General features: G+C 39.0%; 1 protein-coding gene across 1 annotated transcript in view; it reads left to right on the top strand.

The window, feature by feature from the left end:
• The window catches only part of SLIT3 (slit guidance ligand 3), a 549,457-nt gene that overhangs the window by 318,271 nt on the left and 211,265 nt on the right, over positions 1-19,921 (top strand). The window contains exon 7 of the mRNA XM_075714742.1: positions 17,206-17,277. Within this exon, the coding sequence (XP_075570857.1) occupies positions 17,206-17,277 (72 nt within the window). The remainder of the gene's footprint in view (positions 1-17,205; positions 17,278-19,921) is intronic.

The following is a 19,921-nucleotide window of genomic DNA, read 5'->3' as shown; positions in this document are numbered from 1 at the left end:
TGACGATATTCTGGGAAAAAAAATTCCCAAAGCCAAAAGATTTTGTCATACCAAGACCTAATCCTAGGAGGACTGTGGATAGTATTCCATTAAAGAAAGCAAGTGAGTTCTTGCCGTACAGAGCTAGAATGGAATGATTTGGGGGTTTGTTTGTTGTTAGGCATGTTAAGTGTTGTAGGTCTTTCATATAATATCTCTGAGCCTGAAAATCCTCCTTCCTGAGTTTCACCTGCTTTTTGAAATGAATGAGCACTGACTCTATCATTAGAGTCTGTAGCAACAAACTACGCACACAGGAATCCACCATTCATGCTCTCTAGTGTGAAAAATCATGATAATTCACTCACAAGTAATACTGAAGAAGTGCAAGCACAGTCACCCAAATATCCACAGCAATTTTAAGTTGCAACTTCAATTCCAAATGAGCCCTAAATATTTGATCTTTTTTTAAAAAGTTAGTTTTTCAGATTCTACAATGTAAACATAAATGAAAACACATAAAATCTTAAAATGAAAGTAATAGGAGTCTTAGAAATTAAAATTGTTCTATTGGTGTTTGTATATATAACCTTCTCTCTCCAAACATTCCTGCCTCACTCTTCTTCCTGCTCCATGACAAATGCCCAGAAAAGCACACAGCTACAAGTGCCACGCGCTGGTTTCTTTTGAGCTCTGGTTCGGCACCAAGTCGTGTTCTGCAGGACAGAGCGTGATCTGTCAGACCACTTGCGGTCCGCGTTTCCCAGTTGTTCTGTGCATTGTCTGACACATCCAGTCAAGCATTTTACAAGTGCAGTAGGATTAGTCATGCTTTCCCTTTTTCAGTCCAATATGTTCCTGTTTTAAAGGATTGTGTTTCATAAAAAGTTTAGTAATCTGTGCTATTTCTGCTAGAGATGTCATGGATGAGTATGCTTATAATACACACTACCTTTTGTCCTAGCAAACTTCTAAGAACTTTTCTGAACATGAATCATTATTTTGTGCTACAGCCAGGATTTAATTGTTCCTGTGGTTGTCTTCTGTATTCTGAACACTCAGTTATATAGTCAGTTTTACTTATTTGCAAAATGCTATTCTGGGCATGTCTTAACTAGATAGAAGATTTATATTTGCTTTCCCAACCTGGAGAGTTAGGGAGTGAAAGTCATGACATAATTCTAAATATATAAGATGTCATTGCTTAATGAAAGCCTGAAAATGCCACACAAATGTGATTTCCTCCTCTATTTTGCTGGAAATTATGATAAGTTGAGGCAAACAGGATCAAATTTGAACTCAGTAAATTGTGTTCCTAGAACTGATACCAAAATACCTAAATACGATAATGAAAATGAGATTTCTGTTTAAAATGTTGTGCGTAGCCGTTTTACTTACTCATACTTGAGTACAGTAAAATTAAAATGATTGGGTTTTGTGGGTTTGTGGGGGGTTTTTTTGTTGTTGTTTGTTTTGTGTTTTTTTTACCCAAGGGTATATATTACCTCAAATGTATGTAAATTAATAAAAAATTTAAAATATTTAGTTATTTCATCAGTCAGCATGTACATAATATGTGTCATAAAAACAAAACTGAAGGGAGTAACACTTGGCAGTATATGAGTAATTGAAGTATCTACCAGTTACATGAAAACCAAGGAGTTTGTCTTTTCTAAGAGTATTCCCCATTTTCCATGTTGAGCTTGTATCACAGGCAATCAAGTTATGCCAGAGGAAGAACAGCAGTTGTTTTGGCAATTGAGAAATGGTGCACCCAGAGTATAGAGGTATCAGTGGACAAATGATAATTTCCGTTTTTCTTTACTCCATTACTTATTACACTGTCCTGTAGTTTATACCCTTCCCATTCTTCCTGCCTCCTGTATCGCTGTAGGTCTTTAAGGGAAGGAGAAACACTCCTGAAGAACCTGGCTGCTGTTATTACAAGGTTTCTGTTATATAAATCAGTTGCAGATAAGGTTAACCACAGAAATGGCTTTTTCTGGAGAACTTGTAGAAAGCTGCTGCACCCCCAATGGACCCGAGTGAGATGAGATTCATAATTAGCATCAAGAATTGATGGAGGAAAGATCGAGTGCTTACATGGTTGCTTGATAAGAAATGTTTTTATTTGCTGATACATGTCGGTGGGAGATCTGGTGTCATTGCTCAAGATATGGAAATGAAATCTGAGATAACCTTGTTCTATAACATATTACAAAATGTGAGGTTGGAAGTACAGCATAGTGAAAGGAACACTATCCAGATGGCACTGTGGTGACAGGCTTTATATCAAAGACCAGCTGAGATAAAATAAGAGCGGGCAAGAGAGGGCCTCTGAAAATCACTGATGCCTGTTACAGATGTAATGTAACTCTCTCTTTATGGGGAGAATATATTTGCATAAATTCATTGATCAATGATTTTGCCAATCCTGCATTATTCCAGGCATGTCCCAGCAAATTGATGAACATTTCTATCAATCAGTGTGGATGCCTAATTATATTACATATTTAGAAAAGATGGATTTTTTCCCCTCCTGGAACATATGTAGTAGTTGAACACTGTGCTCATTCTCCTTTCCTGTTCCCATTAGACTGGAGGTTTTTTTCCTTTTAAGAATAGCCTGGAGCCGTGCAGGCTGCAGAACTTATCAAGATAAGAGCAGTGCCAGGGTAGAATTATTAGTTTCATGAATCACTGACCAATATGGTTTCTGAGGAAGCCCGGTTTTATGGCTTGTGTAGTGTAAGCCCTTTACTGGTGCTGCAGTCACTGCTCCGAGAGACTCCAAAGTCAAAACTCCATAAGACACAGAGATTTCTGGCAAACCTTCTTGCCCATGGTATTAATTGTTTCATTTGCATGCTCTGCTCATCTTGTGACCTGCCCTCCCTCCCCTTTGACTAATATAGTTTCTTCATCAGTAATATAAAGGATGTAGAACAAGCATTTTGACTGTTGAAAGTCAAATGAATGTGAATGACTTAATCCAGAGGACACTCAACTGTATATTTAATGCAGACATGCAGCTCAACACCTTAACTAAAAGCTGCACTAAAGACTATGATGGGAATAAAACTCCTTGCAGATGAAGTTGAGGTGATGACAGAGTTCTGAGGGAAAGTAACAAATTCAAGGTAGATGAGTAGTCATTTTATGTCATAACTTGCAATTCATAGTTTATATGACTCTCCAAAGCAGCTGGATGACAATACGACAGTAGCTGGATGTAATCTTATCAGCATTAATAATGCCTCTTTGGCTGGGGGAGGAGGCTACGTGCCTGTGTGGCACAGGTTTCCATCATATCAATATCAAATACACCAGGACGTCCTCAGCCCTTCTGTGACACTGTTTGGGGTCCAAAACTGGTGGTGAATACAGGAACTCCTGCTTGCTCTGGGGTCAATCACCACAATAGCAAAAAAACGATGATTTCAAAAAATGTTTCAAAACACATAATCGTTACCTTCTTTTTTTTCTGTGTGCTATTAAAGGTATTGTTTATGACCTGTAGGGGTATAGATGGTTTGTCTTTTCCAGAGGTTGCTTTTGTCCCTCTGCTGTGCTGGTAGAACAACATAGACAAAGGCTCTGTGCTGTAGCCAGTCTTTATACGAGAGAGGACTCAAACGCCTGTTTTCTCTGGAAAGAGAGAGTAAAATTACGATGGGAGCTCTGTATACCAGAATTATTGGTCTGCCACTTCAAGCATTGTACCAGATATTTAACCTCAAACTGTAGCTGCTGGGATTGGGGTACTATGCATTACTTATTATTAGCATTATCCAGTATTTTTAGCTGGGACAATAATATTGTATCTGTAATAAATTAGAAAACAAAATAGCAATATGTAGATAGTTAGCTTGCAAGTGAAATAGATAATTACATCTGCACCTGAAAAAAATGCATAGATAGAAGCTTCTTCTGATCTAGAAATCAAATAGTGTCTTTTTTTTCCTGCTGTTCACAAGGTTATGCATATAGTGTAAGTATATATGTGTGTAAGTATATATGATGAAACGAGCATATACGTTATGGTTAAATCAGGAGAAATAGTTTCAAAAACTTTAAAAAGAAAGGCATATGATTAGTGTAAATTAGACTTTCTTTATGTAGCATATCCATTTCTGTGTTTAAGAAAAAAGAAAATATAAGAGCTGCATTAAGGATGGAAGTGTGAAACAATTTTAAAGTAATGTAAAGCCAAATAATCACAATTTCTATGTTAATTTGGTTATCATAAATGAAGCAATTTCATGTCAACTGCTTCAATACTTTTGAAATGGAATTTATTTCTTAAGCTTGTGGTTTGGGGTGAATAATCCGAATGCATTGTTTTGGTATGTACGAGTGATGGATGGCCACACTTAGGATATCTGCAGATCCTTAGAAACAAATTTTAAAATGCTGTAAGGTCATCCAGAAACCTTTATTGTGATACACCATGTTGCTCTCGAGTATTTTACGGATACCTCAGAAAATAGCGTGGTCAGTTGAAGGAGCATCAAATGAGGTGGCTACATAAAGCCATTAAAGGAAACAAAAACCAGTAGTGCCATTAATTTTTAAAAATTGCACGCATCCGTCTTGTCTTCACGGTGCTAGGTGGTGTAAGATATCTGTGGTTTGCAAGTGCCAGACTGTGGCTGAGATTGGGATTTATTTGAGGGTAAAATAGAAGAGAACATTGTGCAAGGCTGTGATAAAGGGATGTAGGAGCATATACTGAACAAGGTCTTTGTTCACCAGATTGGTGATTTAGATTTGCTTTTGCATCTTTTGCCACTAGAATCTTAGATGATGTCTGTCACCAAAAGTGCTTTTTTGGGAGAAGGGAGGGTGGAAAAGCAGATGTTGTTCATGGCTTTCAGGTTTGGTCTTGGTTACTGTGATCGATAAATTGCCGCAATGCAGCATCTCTGCGACGATGCTTGAAGGCCGCCGAGAAGCCCCCCTTGGTGCAAAAGGAGGTTGCGGGCTGGGCGGGCTCTGGGGAGGGGGGTAGTCCACTCCGTGAGCACCCAAGCTTCCTACTGGCTCCTTGGGCAATTTCAGTGATGTCTTAAAAGGGTTGGGTCCATTTTATCTGCGAGACACCCTGTCTTCCCACCCATGGCTAGGGTGTTAGAAACCAGGTGAGGCACTTCAGCTAATACTTAGGCTGAAGCAGTTAGGACAGACCATCCACAATGGCAGTTATATTTTATTTTGTATGCATGCAGATATTACAGAGAAACAGCCAGGTATGGAGAACAATTGACTCCTTTTATTTAGCTACTTCTTGCGCTTGTAGAATATTCCTGAACAGATCATGAGTGCTTCGAATTTTTTTCTGTGTATATTTTATTTTGCACTTTTTCACTCTGTGGACTGAACGCAAATGAAACACTGTGAGTATTTGCTATTCAAATTGTTATGGTTTCTTAGCTGTATTGCATACGCATGCATGAATATAAGCAGGTATCGCTGCTTCTCATGGGCAGGTGGTGTTTGGGAGAAATTTAAAAATTGGAAAGGCAGATGTTTTTAAACATATTGATCTTTTTCTTGTGTGATGCACACAAGCGCTGTCTATTGTATTATTAAAAGAAAAACTCAATGTTTAATTCCTGATGGAAAGCAGATCCCTTTCTAGCTTCACCAAGAAACATGTAATTGCCCTTGTCTAGGAACTACGTGTTGTCTTTGTTCTTTCAAAACATTTATTTCCTCTATAAATGTAACTTTTCCTTAACAACTGTTCATACATGCAAGTCTAAATTCACAGAATGTGTATATCACACATTCTCTATTTCATTCATGTGGATTTATGTTAGCCTATATGTTAGCTGTAATTTCCAGCATGTATGAATGGCAGGTAGGGTCATCACATAGTGTTAGAATATAAAATCATTCCACAGATATGGTCTGCATCTCTTCCATTTTGGGGAGGCACATTTGGCAGTGAAGGTGAAGCTCCTTCTTTAAAAGATTTGTTTCTTTTCCTTCCTCTGCTGTCAAAAGTTGAGAATTGCCTTTGCGGTTCTGTGCCACGCCGTGCCCATTGTCATGTTGCCAGAGCGGGATCTCTTCCCGGTGCCCTCTCCCAGTGGGAATACCAATGGCCTTGGGAGCTGAGGGGCAGCTGAGACACTGGGCTTCTGAAATCAGGGGGGCTGCTCTGGCCAGAGGAATAAGGGGCATTATTTTGCCCGCAGGACCTGGTAGGTCTGCAATCGGTAGGAAAAAGGAAACCAGGGATTCTGGCAGCCCACTCTCTATGGATGCCAATCACCTGCCTCCTAAAAGGCTTTTGTAAAACCTTTTGCTATGACACCCAGACACTCAGGCTAAACTGCTGCCCGTGCCATTTCTATTCATTGTTATATTTATACTTCTCAAGCAGCTGTCTGCTGCATACCTGGGGTTTGCCAGCTCATCCCTCCTTTGGTCCTAGCGGTCAGCATGGGACTCGCAGGAATCCGCAGTCCTGCAGGCAGTGCCGCATTGCGGCAGTTGAAGTGGCAACAGGCTGGCACAACGACTGTCCAAAGAGATTGGATATTGTCACATCGCTCCTTACAATTGACGCAGAAATTTTTGTCACTTCTTCTACCTCTGAAAAGACAACTAATTTCTGTCTGCCACTTGGAATGGCTTTTCTGTTCCTGGGTGTGTTACACCAACAAGTGTGAAAAGGATATGTTCATTATGGTAGGGAATTCTATCAAAATAGAGGCTTTTACCATAAGTTTATAGCATTAAGGCTGCAGTGTACTCAGGATAGGGCAAATTAAAACACGGTTCTGAAGAATGATACTGTTCCTTTCTGACCCAAATTTAATCAGTTTCTTGAGAATTTTTTTTGGTGGAATCTTGTAAGAAAACCACAGCACTCAACTGACTGAATGCTGAAACCTCTTAACCTTGGAAATCGCCATCATTAAATGCCTTCAGCCTGAACAAATGGCAAAAGTTGCTTTCTCCTTTCAAATTATAGAATTGGACTGTGTTAGTTTGAATTGGATTAGCTTCAGCTTCAGAAAAGATAAATAGAAACAACTGTTCAGGCAGGAATCTGAGAAACTGTTTTATTTTGCTGAAGTACTGATGCCTCAAACTTAAGGTTTGTATGATCTGACTCTGTCTCGTTGATTCTTTTTCATCCTTTCTATAAATACACTCTGGTGGGCTTTCAGACCTCTGTATGCATCGAGAACCCAATCCAGTTTCCATTGATTTTGTCAGGAGTAGCACAAAATCCGTAAACTACAGTACCTGACATGCATGCAGTTGGGTAACTCCAGGAACCACATTTAGTAAGAGACATCTCTGTACAACCTTAAAAAAAAAAAAAAAAAAAAAAGGCATATCTATTTAACAATTAATTGATATTAAAGTAATATAATTCTATTAATAATTTAATTATATTAATTCATTGAACAAGAGATTTCCAAATGAATCTACAAAACAAAATTTAGGTGAGTTGAAATTGAATACAATAATATTTTTGATCACAGTACCTCCTGTGAAAGTCTGCACCTAAATAAATAGATTGCAGGGATTAGATTCACTCCCTGCTGAAGTCAGCAACAGGATTTGCACCAACTTCAGTGGACATTGGTCTGGGTATTACAATAATTGGACTTGTTTTCAGTGGTTCTAGACAATAATATCAGCCCTGGAAACTGGGTACCGTAGAGAAATATCAAAACCACCCAGCTGATGTAAAACATTTATTCAGTGTTTGCAAAAATACTTTTCTTTCTCCGAGTCCAAATACTTACAGAAAATTATGGATGTAATTGGGAGTTAGAGCCACAGCAGTCATTCCCAATACAGTGTGCTGAAAAAATGTGTAACCGTTGGGCAAGGACTTGAGAAAATTTCTTGACTCAAAAAAGTAAAGGCAGTGTTTCTTGTGCCATTTTTTGAGTTTAGAAAAATAACTCATTGGAGAATCCTTAATTTAAAAATAAAGCAGTGGCAGAATAATTTCAGCCGGCGTTCTTTTTTCTTTGCACCAATGCTTTTATAACTAAAATTTCCATTCAGGCTGGATTGAATTGTATTTTATGCCTAGAATTAGAATGTCATGTAAAAGATTGAAAAGCTGATTGAAATTTCTCTAAAAAGCTTTTTCAACTCTCACTGGGCATAGGTGTTAGAAAGAATTGGGGGATGCAACTGGTACCTGTATTTTGTACAGCTAATAGAGGTGATTTGATTGTGTGGGAAAATATGTCTTTCTGTATATAGAAAGAGGAGACTTCCTTAAGGGGAAGTGGTAAGCCATTTCATGTAAGACTATGTGAATGACATTCTTGACTTAACATCTAACAAAGTCCACAACCTAAATGAACTATGTACTATCATTCTCTGCATAACCTTTATTATATTTTATTTTACCTTATCTTGGCTTAGCTCATCTTATTTTATTCTGTTATTCTATTTTCTACTTTATCTTGGTTTAGCATATTTTATTTATTTGTGTGCCAGTATAAGTAAATTCAGGTATAATGATGCATATGTGCACATACAACATAAACACAGGGCTAAAGATAACACTAGAAAGGTTTCAGCATCAGTCACCAGACATAAGTCACCAGAATCCTTAATTTTGCTCCCAGTTCTATACATACGACAATATAATCTTTGATTGCATAGGCCTGTACAATTTTTTTCTGGCCTCTTTTACCTGTTTGCACTGATTCCTAGTCCCAATCTCTTTACCCAGATAGCTTGCCCAACGATTTTCTTAGCTGCGGGTCCTGTCTTTCCCTCTCCTCTGCTCTTAGCCTCAGCCCCTGACCTCGCCAGTCCCAGAGACTCCAGCCAAGGCACAGCCTGTCCCTAGGGAGAGTTAATGCAGCAATTACAGGACTTAAGTTAATATGCCCTAAAGTTATCGCTATAGGCAAATCTGATCACCCTGGTTCTTGCTGGGTGACAAAACAAGCATTGTAAAAAAATTATTTGTTATTACAATAACCCAGTTTCCCCAAAGGCTGATGTTTTTGAAAGTAATTTCACTCCTTCAAAGGGAAAAAAAAAATCTGCCATAAACATCTGGCCTTTGTAATAAGCTTAAATAGTTAAAATCTGACAGTTATATGCAAATTAAAATCAGCCACAGAATGGGAAGAATCAGGCAATTGTAGCAGTAAACACTGCTGGCAGTTTTGTGCATAATTCCATGGTAAGCTTATTTATTTTATTTTTTCATACATTTCTAAAAAGAACATTTTCTTTCCTCTGTATCCTTGAGACTAGTCATATTTCTGATGTCAGCTTCCCAAGTTAACAATGCTAGAGACTCTCATGTTGCTGTGATGAGAACATTTGTGAACACGTCAGCAAAAGACTAATACTAGAACAGAAACCAAAAATTGGCAACTAGTTATTTTTATTTATTTCAGTGGATTTTATGTGTCACCTGGAGACTATTTAGTAGATTATTTGCTTGGGCTAACATTGTGTTCAAAAAAAGCACTTGTGTGCACTTGTGTAGCACCAACTCATTTTAGAGTTGGGTACAAATATTGAGACAAAAACCCAGCTTTTATTGCTTTTGCTGCTAATTTGAGGTGTCAGATCAGAGCTCCACTGCTGTATATCAGTGAGTAAGGCCCCTTGTGAGACCATTATGTTTTCTAACAGTTGAGAGTAATGGATTAATCAGTGCAGCATCAGTTGCTTTCATTATATGCCCACACGGTAGTTGTGGACTTCAACTCTGTGGGGAGATCAAAGGATTCAGTACAAGAGGCACTCGGGACTCACCAAAACTCTGAAGAGATCCAGTTGAGTTTTGGACCTTGCATAATGAGCAAATCTGGGATGCCTTGAAAGTCAAGGGTGAGGACTGTGCTAGTGCTGAGGGATAGAGGGCCAAAGTAATTTTGCTTTTTCATCAGAGGTCATGAGAAGCAGTAAATATTTAATTTAATGCAACTTCCATCTGACCTGTGTGAAAAATAGCTCTTTACAGCTATTGAAAATATAGCTCCTTTTACCCTCCAATCTCAAAGTTAATCACAAACATTAATTATGGCAGTGTATAAAATTCAAGTCTTGTTTTTATTACTAAAAATAGATTTAGATTCACTTTTTGGAATTGCTAAAATGCCCCTGCTGTTAGTTATATTAGGTGATACGTAAGGGCTGGAAGGGGTCTGAAGTTGTCATCTATTGTCCTACCCTAGGGCAGGACCATCGAGTCCCATGCCATTCCTGCCAGGGATTCATTTAGTCTTTTATTACAGGCTTCCACTGCTGATGGCTCCACACTCTCTAACAGCTCTTTTTTTGTATTTTTCCTGTTCTTACTCTAAGAAACATTTCCACTGTATCTAATCAAAACTCACCTTTCTGAAATTTAAACCTGTTACTGCTTTGCTTAACCCTTGTTGAATACAAGGAACGGAGAATTTCTTTTCCCTTTGCAGTGGCTTTTTATGTAGTTGGAGAGGTTTAAGAGTAAATGATATGAATCTGCTAACATAGAGGTCTAAGGTTCTGTCACTGTTAGTGTTAAATTTTGCTGTTAATGCAGTCACCCAAATCCATGTTTCGTCTCTAGTATTTCAGAGAGACCCCAAGATCCTCTTCTTTATGTGCATAAATACTGATCGAGATGTCCGGTCTTGCATGGATTCAACAGTTTCAGTCTACACGTACACTCTGAAAAGATTCCTTCACACATTTTTATTTACCAACAGTCCACTCCCCCCCACCCCCCGCCCAAAGCTTTGGGGTCTCGGAGAAGTTGTCTTTCTGTCACTGCCAGGGCCAGAACTGTTGTGTTCCCTTCTGAGCTCCACTAGCAACTTGGGGTAAGCTGCTCGATAGTTTTTTGCATCAGTTCACCTACTTCTGAACAGAAATAACATTATCGAGAAAACTATTTACGTGAGAGACTTAATTATGCTTGGAGATGCCTTGGTTAAGTCTTAATAAATTTTCCGGTCTCATTTACTGGATGTATAGTTGCACTGGGGATAGGAAGCCTGGAAACCATGGCAGTTGTGGGAGAAGCAGTAATTGGGGAGTATGACAGTAATTCACTCTTGGGAATGTTACAAGCCTGCAGATGCACCATTTGTAGCTATCCGTTGCATGCACATAGATAATAATCTTGCATTAGGCCCAATTACATGGTGTTATGGACACACAACACGCGGATTACATACACAGCCAAGGAGCATACTGTGATAAAGCAGTGGTGTAATTGAAAGAGACAGAAGGAAATGTTAGACTTGTTAGTGCTACCAGTGCTGCAGTGCCTGATAAGGCTGTTCCTCACCAGCCTTGCCTGTTTGCTTTTCTGCTCCATTTCAAAGTCTCAATTTGAAAATGTAGGTTTACCACAGAGTGAGGTAACTCAGCACCTTGTTCCTTCCACAGTGTGCTGAGAGAGTTTTGAGCAGGAAAAGGAAAGTAACATCATCATTTAACTTAGTGAAGTCCACAGACACACACAAGTATCTGCTGCCAAATGAGGACTATTGTTTGCAGGATTCCTGCTATCAGGTCATGTATATTAAAAGCCTGTAAAGAATCTCTAGTGCCCGAATGTAAAAAGCATTCAAAACCAGAAATATAATAAATGAGCTGGAGCCTTTTCAGATCTCTTTCTCAGTTTACCTACCAGTAAATGGGTCTGAATATTTCTTTCTAACTGAGAATTCAGCAAGTGCTGCCTTGTCCCATGATCAGCCAAATGCGACACAAAAGCAGCCTAGTGTATATCAAAAACCTGAATGGCCAGCACAGCAGACCTCTAGTAACTATGGTCGATGCTTATTAAGACTTGTGGAAAAGTGTTAATCAAAAATTTAATCTACCATATAATTTCTCAATTTGATTAGCTGTTTGTGCTAATCAGCTGCAGAAATGGAATGTGAAAGTCAGTCAGTCTGTGTCACTGTCAAAAAACAAAGGACGTCTTCGGCATATGACATGTTCTCCCCCTTGCATTTTAATCCATTCAGATTGTAAACAAGAAGCAGCACTGTGGGTGTTGTACTGATGGACAGCTAGTAACCTATGTACATTATGAAAATGCCTTGTACTTATAAAAACGGACATTTGCATAGTGGTTTTTCCTTTTGCCAATGATAAAATAGGATACCATAACTTTTTTTAAGCTGGGACGCAGCAAGTGGTATTGTCATCAGTGTTACGTGTTTAACAAAAAACCCAACCCTCCTATGCATTTTCCCTCTTGAAATGTGACTGAAAAACATTAAGACAGTTACTGTTGTGCTTACTGAAGTACTAATTGAAGAAATTAAATAGTTAATATTTCAGATAATTCTGTTATGTTGTATAACTTTTTCTGACATCATTGCCAGAAGATCCTTTTGGTTCATGTCTAGTGCTTAACTGGAACAGAGAAGGTAGATATATTCTAATTAAAGTATTATTATTTCAGCTGAATAAGTCACCAGGCATTCTAATATTTATTATATGCTCTTAATTATATCATTAATTGAATTCCAAGTAAGAGAAACAAAATCTCTGTGTACTCTGTAATTTACAGAATTGAGAGTGTTTGACTATTGATCTGACAGCCTGGGATTTCTGCTCTCTGAATTAGTCCCAGGAACATGAAAAGATGCTTAGAGTTCCTGAGTTTTTAAAATAAAATATTTGTATTATTAGTAGGGTTCAAAATTTAAATCCTTTTTTTTTTTTCAAAGCATCTTCCAAAGAAGTTGTGTGATTTCTTCTAGCATTAGGAGTATAAATTTTTTCTGACTCTCATCTATTCCTGAACACCTGTATTCCTATTCAAGAGGGTGGAGAAAGGAGTAAAGAATAATGCATAAATATTATAAGAAACACACACATGACAGTCATTTCTACAAGTTAATGATTTTAATGTAATTGTGTTGAGTCTGGAATTAACAACTGTTCATCAGGGAACTACAGTGGTGTGCATGAATTTTGGAGCAAGTCAGAAGAAAACAGAAATGCAACTGCATGTAGTTAAATTTTGCACAAAAAGTTTGAGGGAGGAGATAGGTAATTGTTTTCGAATAGTGACAGGAGTGCAGAGTGAACATTGTTTCCTTTAAAAAAAAAAAAAAATCTGATTAGTAAAGGCTATAAATCAGCTTTATTCTTGAGAAGGAAGAAAGCAGCTCCAGGCGTGCCTCTAACCAGTTTGGGCAACTGGCAGAGGAGTAAGTGAGTAGAGCAGTTCCACTGGGGCTGTAAACTGAAGTCAGCGGGACTATGACAGTTCATACCGGTGGAGGATGTACCACCTCGAGGATTGCTGATCCCATGTTATGCATCTTCCAAGTAGTCCTTGGAGGACCCTTAGGACTACTGCAGTCTGCTTCTGCTTAGCTTGCAAGATCTGACAAGGATCACAGCCCAAGGTGGGAAGTCTGCTGGCATAAATAATATCATCTATAACCTCAGTTTCCTGATTCAGCATTTTGGGTGTGAAGAGTTTACAGAGAGAGGACTTCTAAATGAGGACAGTGCTTTTTCAAGGGACAAGGGTATATTGGGTTCTGGAAGATGTAGAAAGTATAAGGCTGGGGAGAACCCAGCAGAATACAAGTTTCCCCATATGATGGTGGAGTAGTCAGAAGATTCTGGAAGTTTTCTGTTTCTCACAGCTTCTTGATGTTTGTGCATCTGTTTCTATGGATTTGAATCTTAGCTGGATCAAAATGAGACTGGGGCCTTGGAGCAGCTAGCAGACAAGTGGAGCAGAATTTATTTTTTCATGTGTTAAAAATGGCACTGTATTTTGTGCTTGCACCTGTCAGGACACATACTTCTAAAAATCATTGCTGGGAAGGCTTCGTGTGCATGATAGAAAGCTTTGCAAAATGCCTATAGAGCACACGTCTACCTAAGAAAGTCCCTATTCAAAAGCCAAAGAGTTCCTAATGTGTGGGAGCTGCGTGCTCCGCACAACCAGAGCAGCAGGGTTAAATTCCTGCAGCTACAACTGGGCTGCAATGCAGACAGTTCGCTGTCAATTAGTGCCCTTTGCAGTGTTTGGCCTTCTTTGTTCTGAAATAATTGCTGTTATCATAGATGCTTTATTGCCTTCATTATGGTTAACATTTAAATATCAATGAAATAGTATGCTACTAAGCCATGTGCACAATAGCTATCTGCTAGAGTTATCCCTGAAATTTGTGTTTAAGGAGTATATTAATTCAGCACTGACTTAGGATTCTTAGAAGGAGGGTTATATATGTGTTGATGAATTATGGGAAACCTTTGCTTATTAGGGGGAAAACCTGAGCCACTCTCATCTGCTATTTTGTGAGTAGAAATACTGTTTGATTTGAATAATGCTTTGTCTGTTAAACAGAAAAATTTTAAGAAATTTAAAAATATTTTTGCATCATCAAATCAGACAGTAAAGGCTGACCTTTCCACATCCAGATGAAGAATTACACTGGGAGACAGGGATGTGTTCTCTACCCTCAGTTAGCGCAGAAGGAAGCTCACTGTCACGTCCTGTTCTGCCTGAATCCAATCCACGTCCTTTTGAAATCAATAGAAGGTCTCCCTTGAATTCCTATGGCTTCCATTGACTCCTGTAGTGCCATGTGTGACCTATTCAGACATCAGTTATGTACGTGATTTTTGTGAGCTGACTTTACATGTGGCTTTTATTTATCAGTGTATACCTAAAGTCTTCTAACCAAGTGCATAGCTCATTTTTATGTATCAGGCAATTGAGGCAGAGGGTGAATTATATTTTTATGTTTACAGGAAAAAAAAAATGGTGGTGCAATTAGAAATTCCATTTGTGAGCCCTGTTTGAACTTCCCAACATGCATGTGCAAATGCAGTTAGCAAATAATATATATTGATATTGAGAGGTGGGTGTGTTGATGTATATATGTATGCACCCTTATAAGAGGTTTTGTTCACTTTCTGAAATTGTTGTACATGCTTGTTTTGGCTAACTGTCCACAAAAGACTTTGGTTTGCATCACAGGCTAAATAAGGTAATCAAGCAGTAGCAATTGTATGACAAAGGGGTTCGTTTTGCACCATATAAACTGCCACAGTGGGACATTTGTGTTGTCATCATGACATTAGCAGGAGTTCAAAGGTAGAGCTTATCAGCCCTACAGATGTGCACTGATACTCACTGTATTCACTTCCAGCGCTCAAGCCAGTAAGGCAGTGGCATGTGCAGATTGTGATGCACAGCTGACGAAATGACATGGCTGATAGCTGTAAGAGCTTATTTTCAAGTTTACTTCTACAGTTGACAGTATTTGCCTCTTCATCTTATCCAGAGGCTTTGCATATTGAGAAATTGAATACACAAACCCGTAATTTTGTATACCCATTGATTCCAACACTTAGCTGTGTGTTTCTTGTCCAATTTTTGGCAGCATCAAGTTTTCCAGAGGATCAGGAATGAATACTCTATGTTACACTATAAGCTATGGTGCACTAAGGTATACAGCTCTTATCAGCCTGGTGCGTGAACATGTGTGACTTGACTGACACAGATCTCTGGCAACAGATCTCACATGCAGATTCCAGATTTCCAGAACTTTGCTTTTACTGACATGTCACGCTGCTCACAGATTTGGAAAGGAAGGGTGATTTTTCTCTGTTGGTGTGGTTTGCTGTCATGGGTACGTCAGCCCCCAAGCAGGCTCCAGATCAATAGTGCATCCATCTGGTGCAGCACCATGCTGAAATACCAGCTACGATTGTACCAACAAAGTGGTCATGTTCTGTCCTGCTGGGATTCGGTGCAGCAGCATCACAAACACACTGCTGCCAGTGTCAGAGCCTGCTCACGCACCTGTCCTGAGTGTGCCTGCGCATAGCCATGTTACCCTGCGGCCTCCTGGCTTTGCCAATATGTGTATGTGTCTTCCTGTGTACCAGAAAAACAGTCTTAATAGGGTATAATCTAATTTAGCTTTAATCTGCTGATGTTGTAGATGATGGTTTTGCCAAGGGATTTCTAGGCAGAATTGTAAAAATTCTTTAAATTGGCAGATGACCAAGAGGGCTAGTTAACTTCTGTAAAACTCTTCAAGAGCTTTTGACTAAATGTCCTATGTAAATACATAACATTGGAACAACTAAATAATTCAGGGAAGGGTAATGTGCCTTTAGGTTGCTTCAGCAGGTGTTTTCTTCAACATGTACACAAACACACAAAACCACTGTCTTCTACCACAGTGAACCTGCGGAGTGCTGTGCCCCTTCTATAAAGCAGGGGCTGCTCTGTGCCACGGTGCTGTGGACACCAGACGTTTCAAATAGGCGGCTGCAGCCAGCAGCAGGACCAGCCACGCTGGGAGAGTCATCACCGGCCCCATCAATTCTCAAGACAAACCGGGCTACTGTATTTGCAGATTTGGTGCGCTTGGAGCATGGCAGTTATGGCCTGTTGAAGTGCTTTCCATTTCCTGTGACATCTTGATAAACTTCATAGCTTCTAATTTGCTAGAGAGTCATTGATATAATTAGGACCTGCATAAATGGGAGTAGCACACTCAGCTGATGATAATCAAGTCAGTTCATTCTTCATAAGAAGTACTAAGGGGGTCCCTACCAGCAACTGAGACCATTTTCTCTAAGCTCTGCTTTGACAGAGCAGCAGAAATCCTTGCACTCCTGGGTCATGACATGTTTTATTATGGCCCGTTCCACTACCCATATATTTTTTCGTAAGGAAACCAAAGAAAGGGTATCCATCCATCTGTGTGTTTTCAAAAGGGGCAATCTGAGCTGTCTGTCCGTGTAAGCTGGCTGTGTTAACAAGCCTGTGAGAGTCAACAGCTCTCTTTTTGTGTGAGAGTGAGCGTTTCAAGTGCAAAGCTTTCATATTGCGGTGTGTGAGTTTGACGTTCCTCCACTCAAGTTGCACCAGGTTTTCAAGCAAAGTGGCGGCTTAACCAAAAAGTCTGGATCCATTCCAGTAGTCGATAAAAACTCATCTCCTGTACTCCTTGGTATTCAGACAGGGTAAATAGTAACCTTCATCCATTCTTAGGCAGCTGTTGGTTGCCTTGCCCTGACCGTATCTTTCATGATATGTCACAAATTGTCTGAGGTATCGGTCAGCATGTCTTACTGCTCGCAGCCTGGCAGATTTATGACCAAGAGTTTTAGCAGCTTGTTTCTGTAAATAGTGTGTTGGTGAATAAATGTAAATAATTGATCAATCTATTATTCTCTTTTCTCTCTCTTTTTTTTTTTTTTTTTTTTTTCTCCTAACAGTACTCTCAACAATAACAACATTACCCGCATTCCTGTTACCAGTTTCAATCATATGCCAAAGATCAGGACTCTGTGAGTAATATCTTTGTATATAATAATAATAGTAATAATGATAATGATAATAATGATGATGATGATAATAATAATAATGATGGTGTAAGCCAACTCTTTGGATATTTGTCATCTTGTGATAATCTTACTTCAGTCTCTTCCCAAAGTGGACAATTCACCCTGCTGTCTTGAGGAAGACGGCCACTGACCAAGCCTGACCCTGTGAGGGCCATGGCCGGCAGGTCAGGGCCTTGCAAGCTGGACCTGTCCCACAAGGACCCCCCCACAGCAGGGGCAGCCTCAGGCACCTCTGTGGGGATGGGGAGAGCTGAGGCCAGGCCGGGACATCAGCCCATGGGTGGGGACCAGCTCAAACGGAGCCCATGGCCAGGCAGGGTGGGCTGGGGCAGGGCTGGAGACCCGCCCTGCCATGGCATCGCTGGGGCAGGGGCCGAGAGCCCGGGGCTGGGCTGTGTTGGAGTCCTGGGCCATGGCAGTGCTGGGGGAGCCCTGGGAGCCCCTGGTGAGGCCAGGCAGGGTTGTAAAGGCCACTGGTGCCCTCAGGGTCCTGACAGCAAGTTCACTGGATTTACCCAGGGTTAAGTAAGAATCAGTTTTATGAAGATTTTGAATTTACCCAGAAACGAAACTGGCATCTTTTTCCCATGGGAAAATCCATAATGTGAAAGGTGTTCCAAGCTGGAACACCATCAAAATTGTGAAAACTGCTCAGATGGCTCATATTATTTAATCTTGTTAATATCCTGTGTTTAAATCCTATTTCTTCTTTTCAAACTCAGAATACTTATTTCTGAAACACGAAATTTTTTTAGAGAAAGAACTTGAAAAGAAGCTTCTTTTCTGGATACTTTCTGAAAGAAAATGTCACTGATTCTGATGCATTTTTTTATAAAAGCTTCTCTTATGTCAAATCCATTTTTCTATAGCTGGGCACCATTCCACTGGAAAAGCTCTGATTGACCTTTGTAGACCAAAATACAAAGACTGTTAAATTATACTGTGTGCATTTGTATAATTTAGCCATAGCCTACCAAAAACATTTTCTTCAATAAATTATTCCTTTAAATTCCTTTAGGAAATATACAACTTCAGGAAAAGTCATGTTTAAACAAAGTCTCTCTGTTTTTCCCTCCAAAATCTCAAACTCAACCAAGATGTATTTAGTACTAAAAGCAAAGAAAGGGAAATAGTAGCTAGCCTGAAAATTTTCTATGGCACTGAAAAAATAAAATGCTTCAAGAATGCTACATATGCATGTGTAAAATCATATCAAATAAGTCAACAGAACTGAAGAAAAATGGCTCTTACTCATGTCAATCTATGTAAGAGAACCTTGGGGTTAAATTTACATTCTTCATTAAATGGTGACATTCATAGATCTTAATGTAAGTAATTAAATGGAAATGAGATGTTTGTCTTTTAGAAGAGATTGGATAAAGAAGATAAAGGTGTAGAGTTAAGGTTCCTGGAGTTTTGCCTTTTCTCATTCAGTCACATTGGACCAGAAAATTTGCCTGGCTTCTTCAGATTAGTCAGTCGTGTCTGCTACCAGAGCTCAATGCCTTCTGCCATTTTCCTTTTAGTTTAATTTCGGAGATGGCTTTGCATATAGCTCCCTGGAGACTTACACTGACTAATCCCCCTCTGTTGTAATTAAGGAGAAAAAAAAGGAAGGAAGTCATAAATAGGATTTATAAAGGGAAGCTTTTATATTGAATTCTGAGAGCCACATTTTATAGAACATGAATGCTGACCCACTGTAAAAGGATTTGCTGGAAATTTAATTTAGGGTCTGTGGCTAAAAGGGCACCTTTGCAAACTTGCATTCGTATTCATTCACCTCGTGCTGTAAAGGTAGTTTCATCAATATCAAGTGGCATGTTTCAGTCTCCAAAGAATGCCAAATAACACGCAGTACCCTTCTTAGCAGTTCCATATAGGAATTAAAAAATCCTACATAGACAGGGGAAATACAGTAAAATTGTTTAGTTTTCTATATTTCCTTCCATCTGATTCACCAGAGGCAGAAAAGTCATCAAAATAGCAATTAATATAGTATAAACTCAGGAATCAAATAGCATTTCTTAATTTCTGATGCTGCTCCTTCATATTAAAAATCCTTCCTCTATCCCCAAGTCATCGTAGCACTCTTCACAATTAATACTTTATTAATTATAATTATTAATAAAACCAGTTTGTATAGCTACATATCACTTAACATTTTCTGAATATCTTCTCTTCAGAATTTAGGCTAATACTGTTTTGGTTTAACCAAGTTTTGTGTAAACGGATAGTAATACCCTAACAACTAACATACACCTGAGCACATGAAAAACTAATCAGTTTTTGTTCACCTATGTAAAATATTTGTATAAAGGTATTATTTGGGGGGAAATGTTAATATTCTCTCTAGTTTCCTGAGCTTTATTTAATTTGATAACCGGTTTCTCCTGCATTAATATACAACCTCAATAAACAGTTTGCATGAAAGAAGAAGGCTGTCTGAGGCATAACGGCTGAATAAGCTCTACCATTTAATCTCCTGGTTGTCAATGCAAATTCAGTCCAAATGGATCATGAATGACGTTCATTACAGTTTGGTGACTCTACTGTTTTCTTAAAAAATGATAATCAGTTTGTACAC

Source organism: Pelecanus crispus, chromosome 8, assembly GCF_030463565.1.
Source record: "Pelecanus crispus isolate bPelCri1 chromosome 8, bPelCri1.pri, whole genome shotgun sequence".
NCBI classification, from domain to species: Eukaryota; Metazoa; Chordata; class Aves; order Pelecaniformes; family Pelecanidae; genus Pelecanus; species Pelecanus crispus.
Note: the sequence above shows the minus strand (reverse complement) of the source record. Positions and strands in the feature narration are given on the sequence as shown.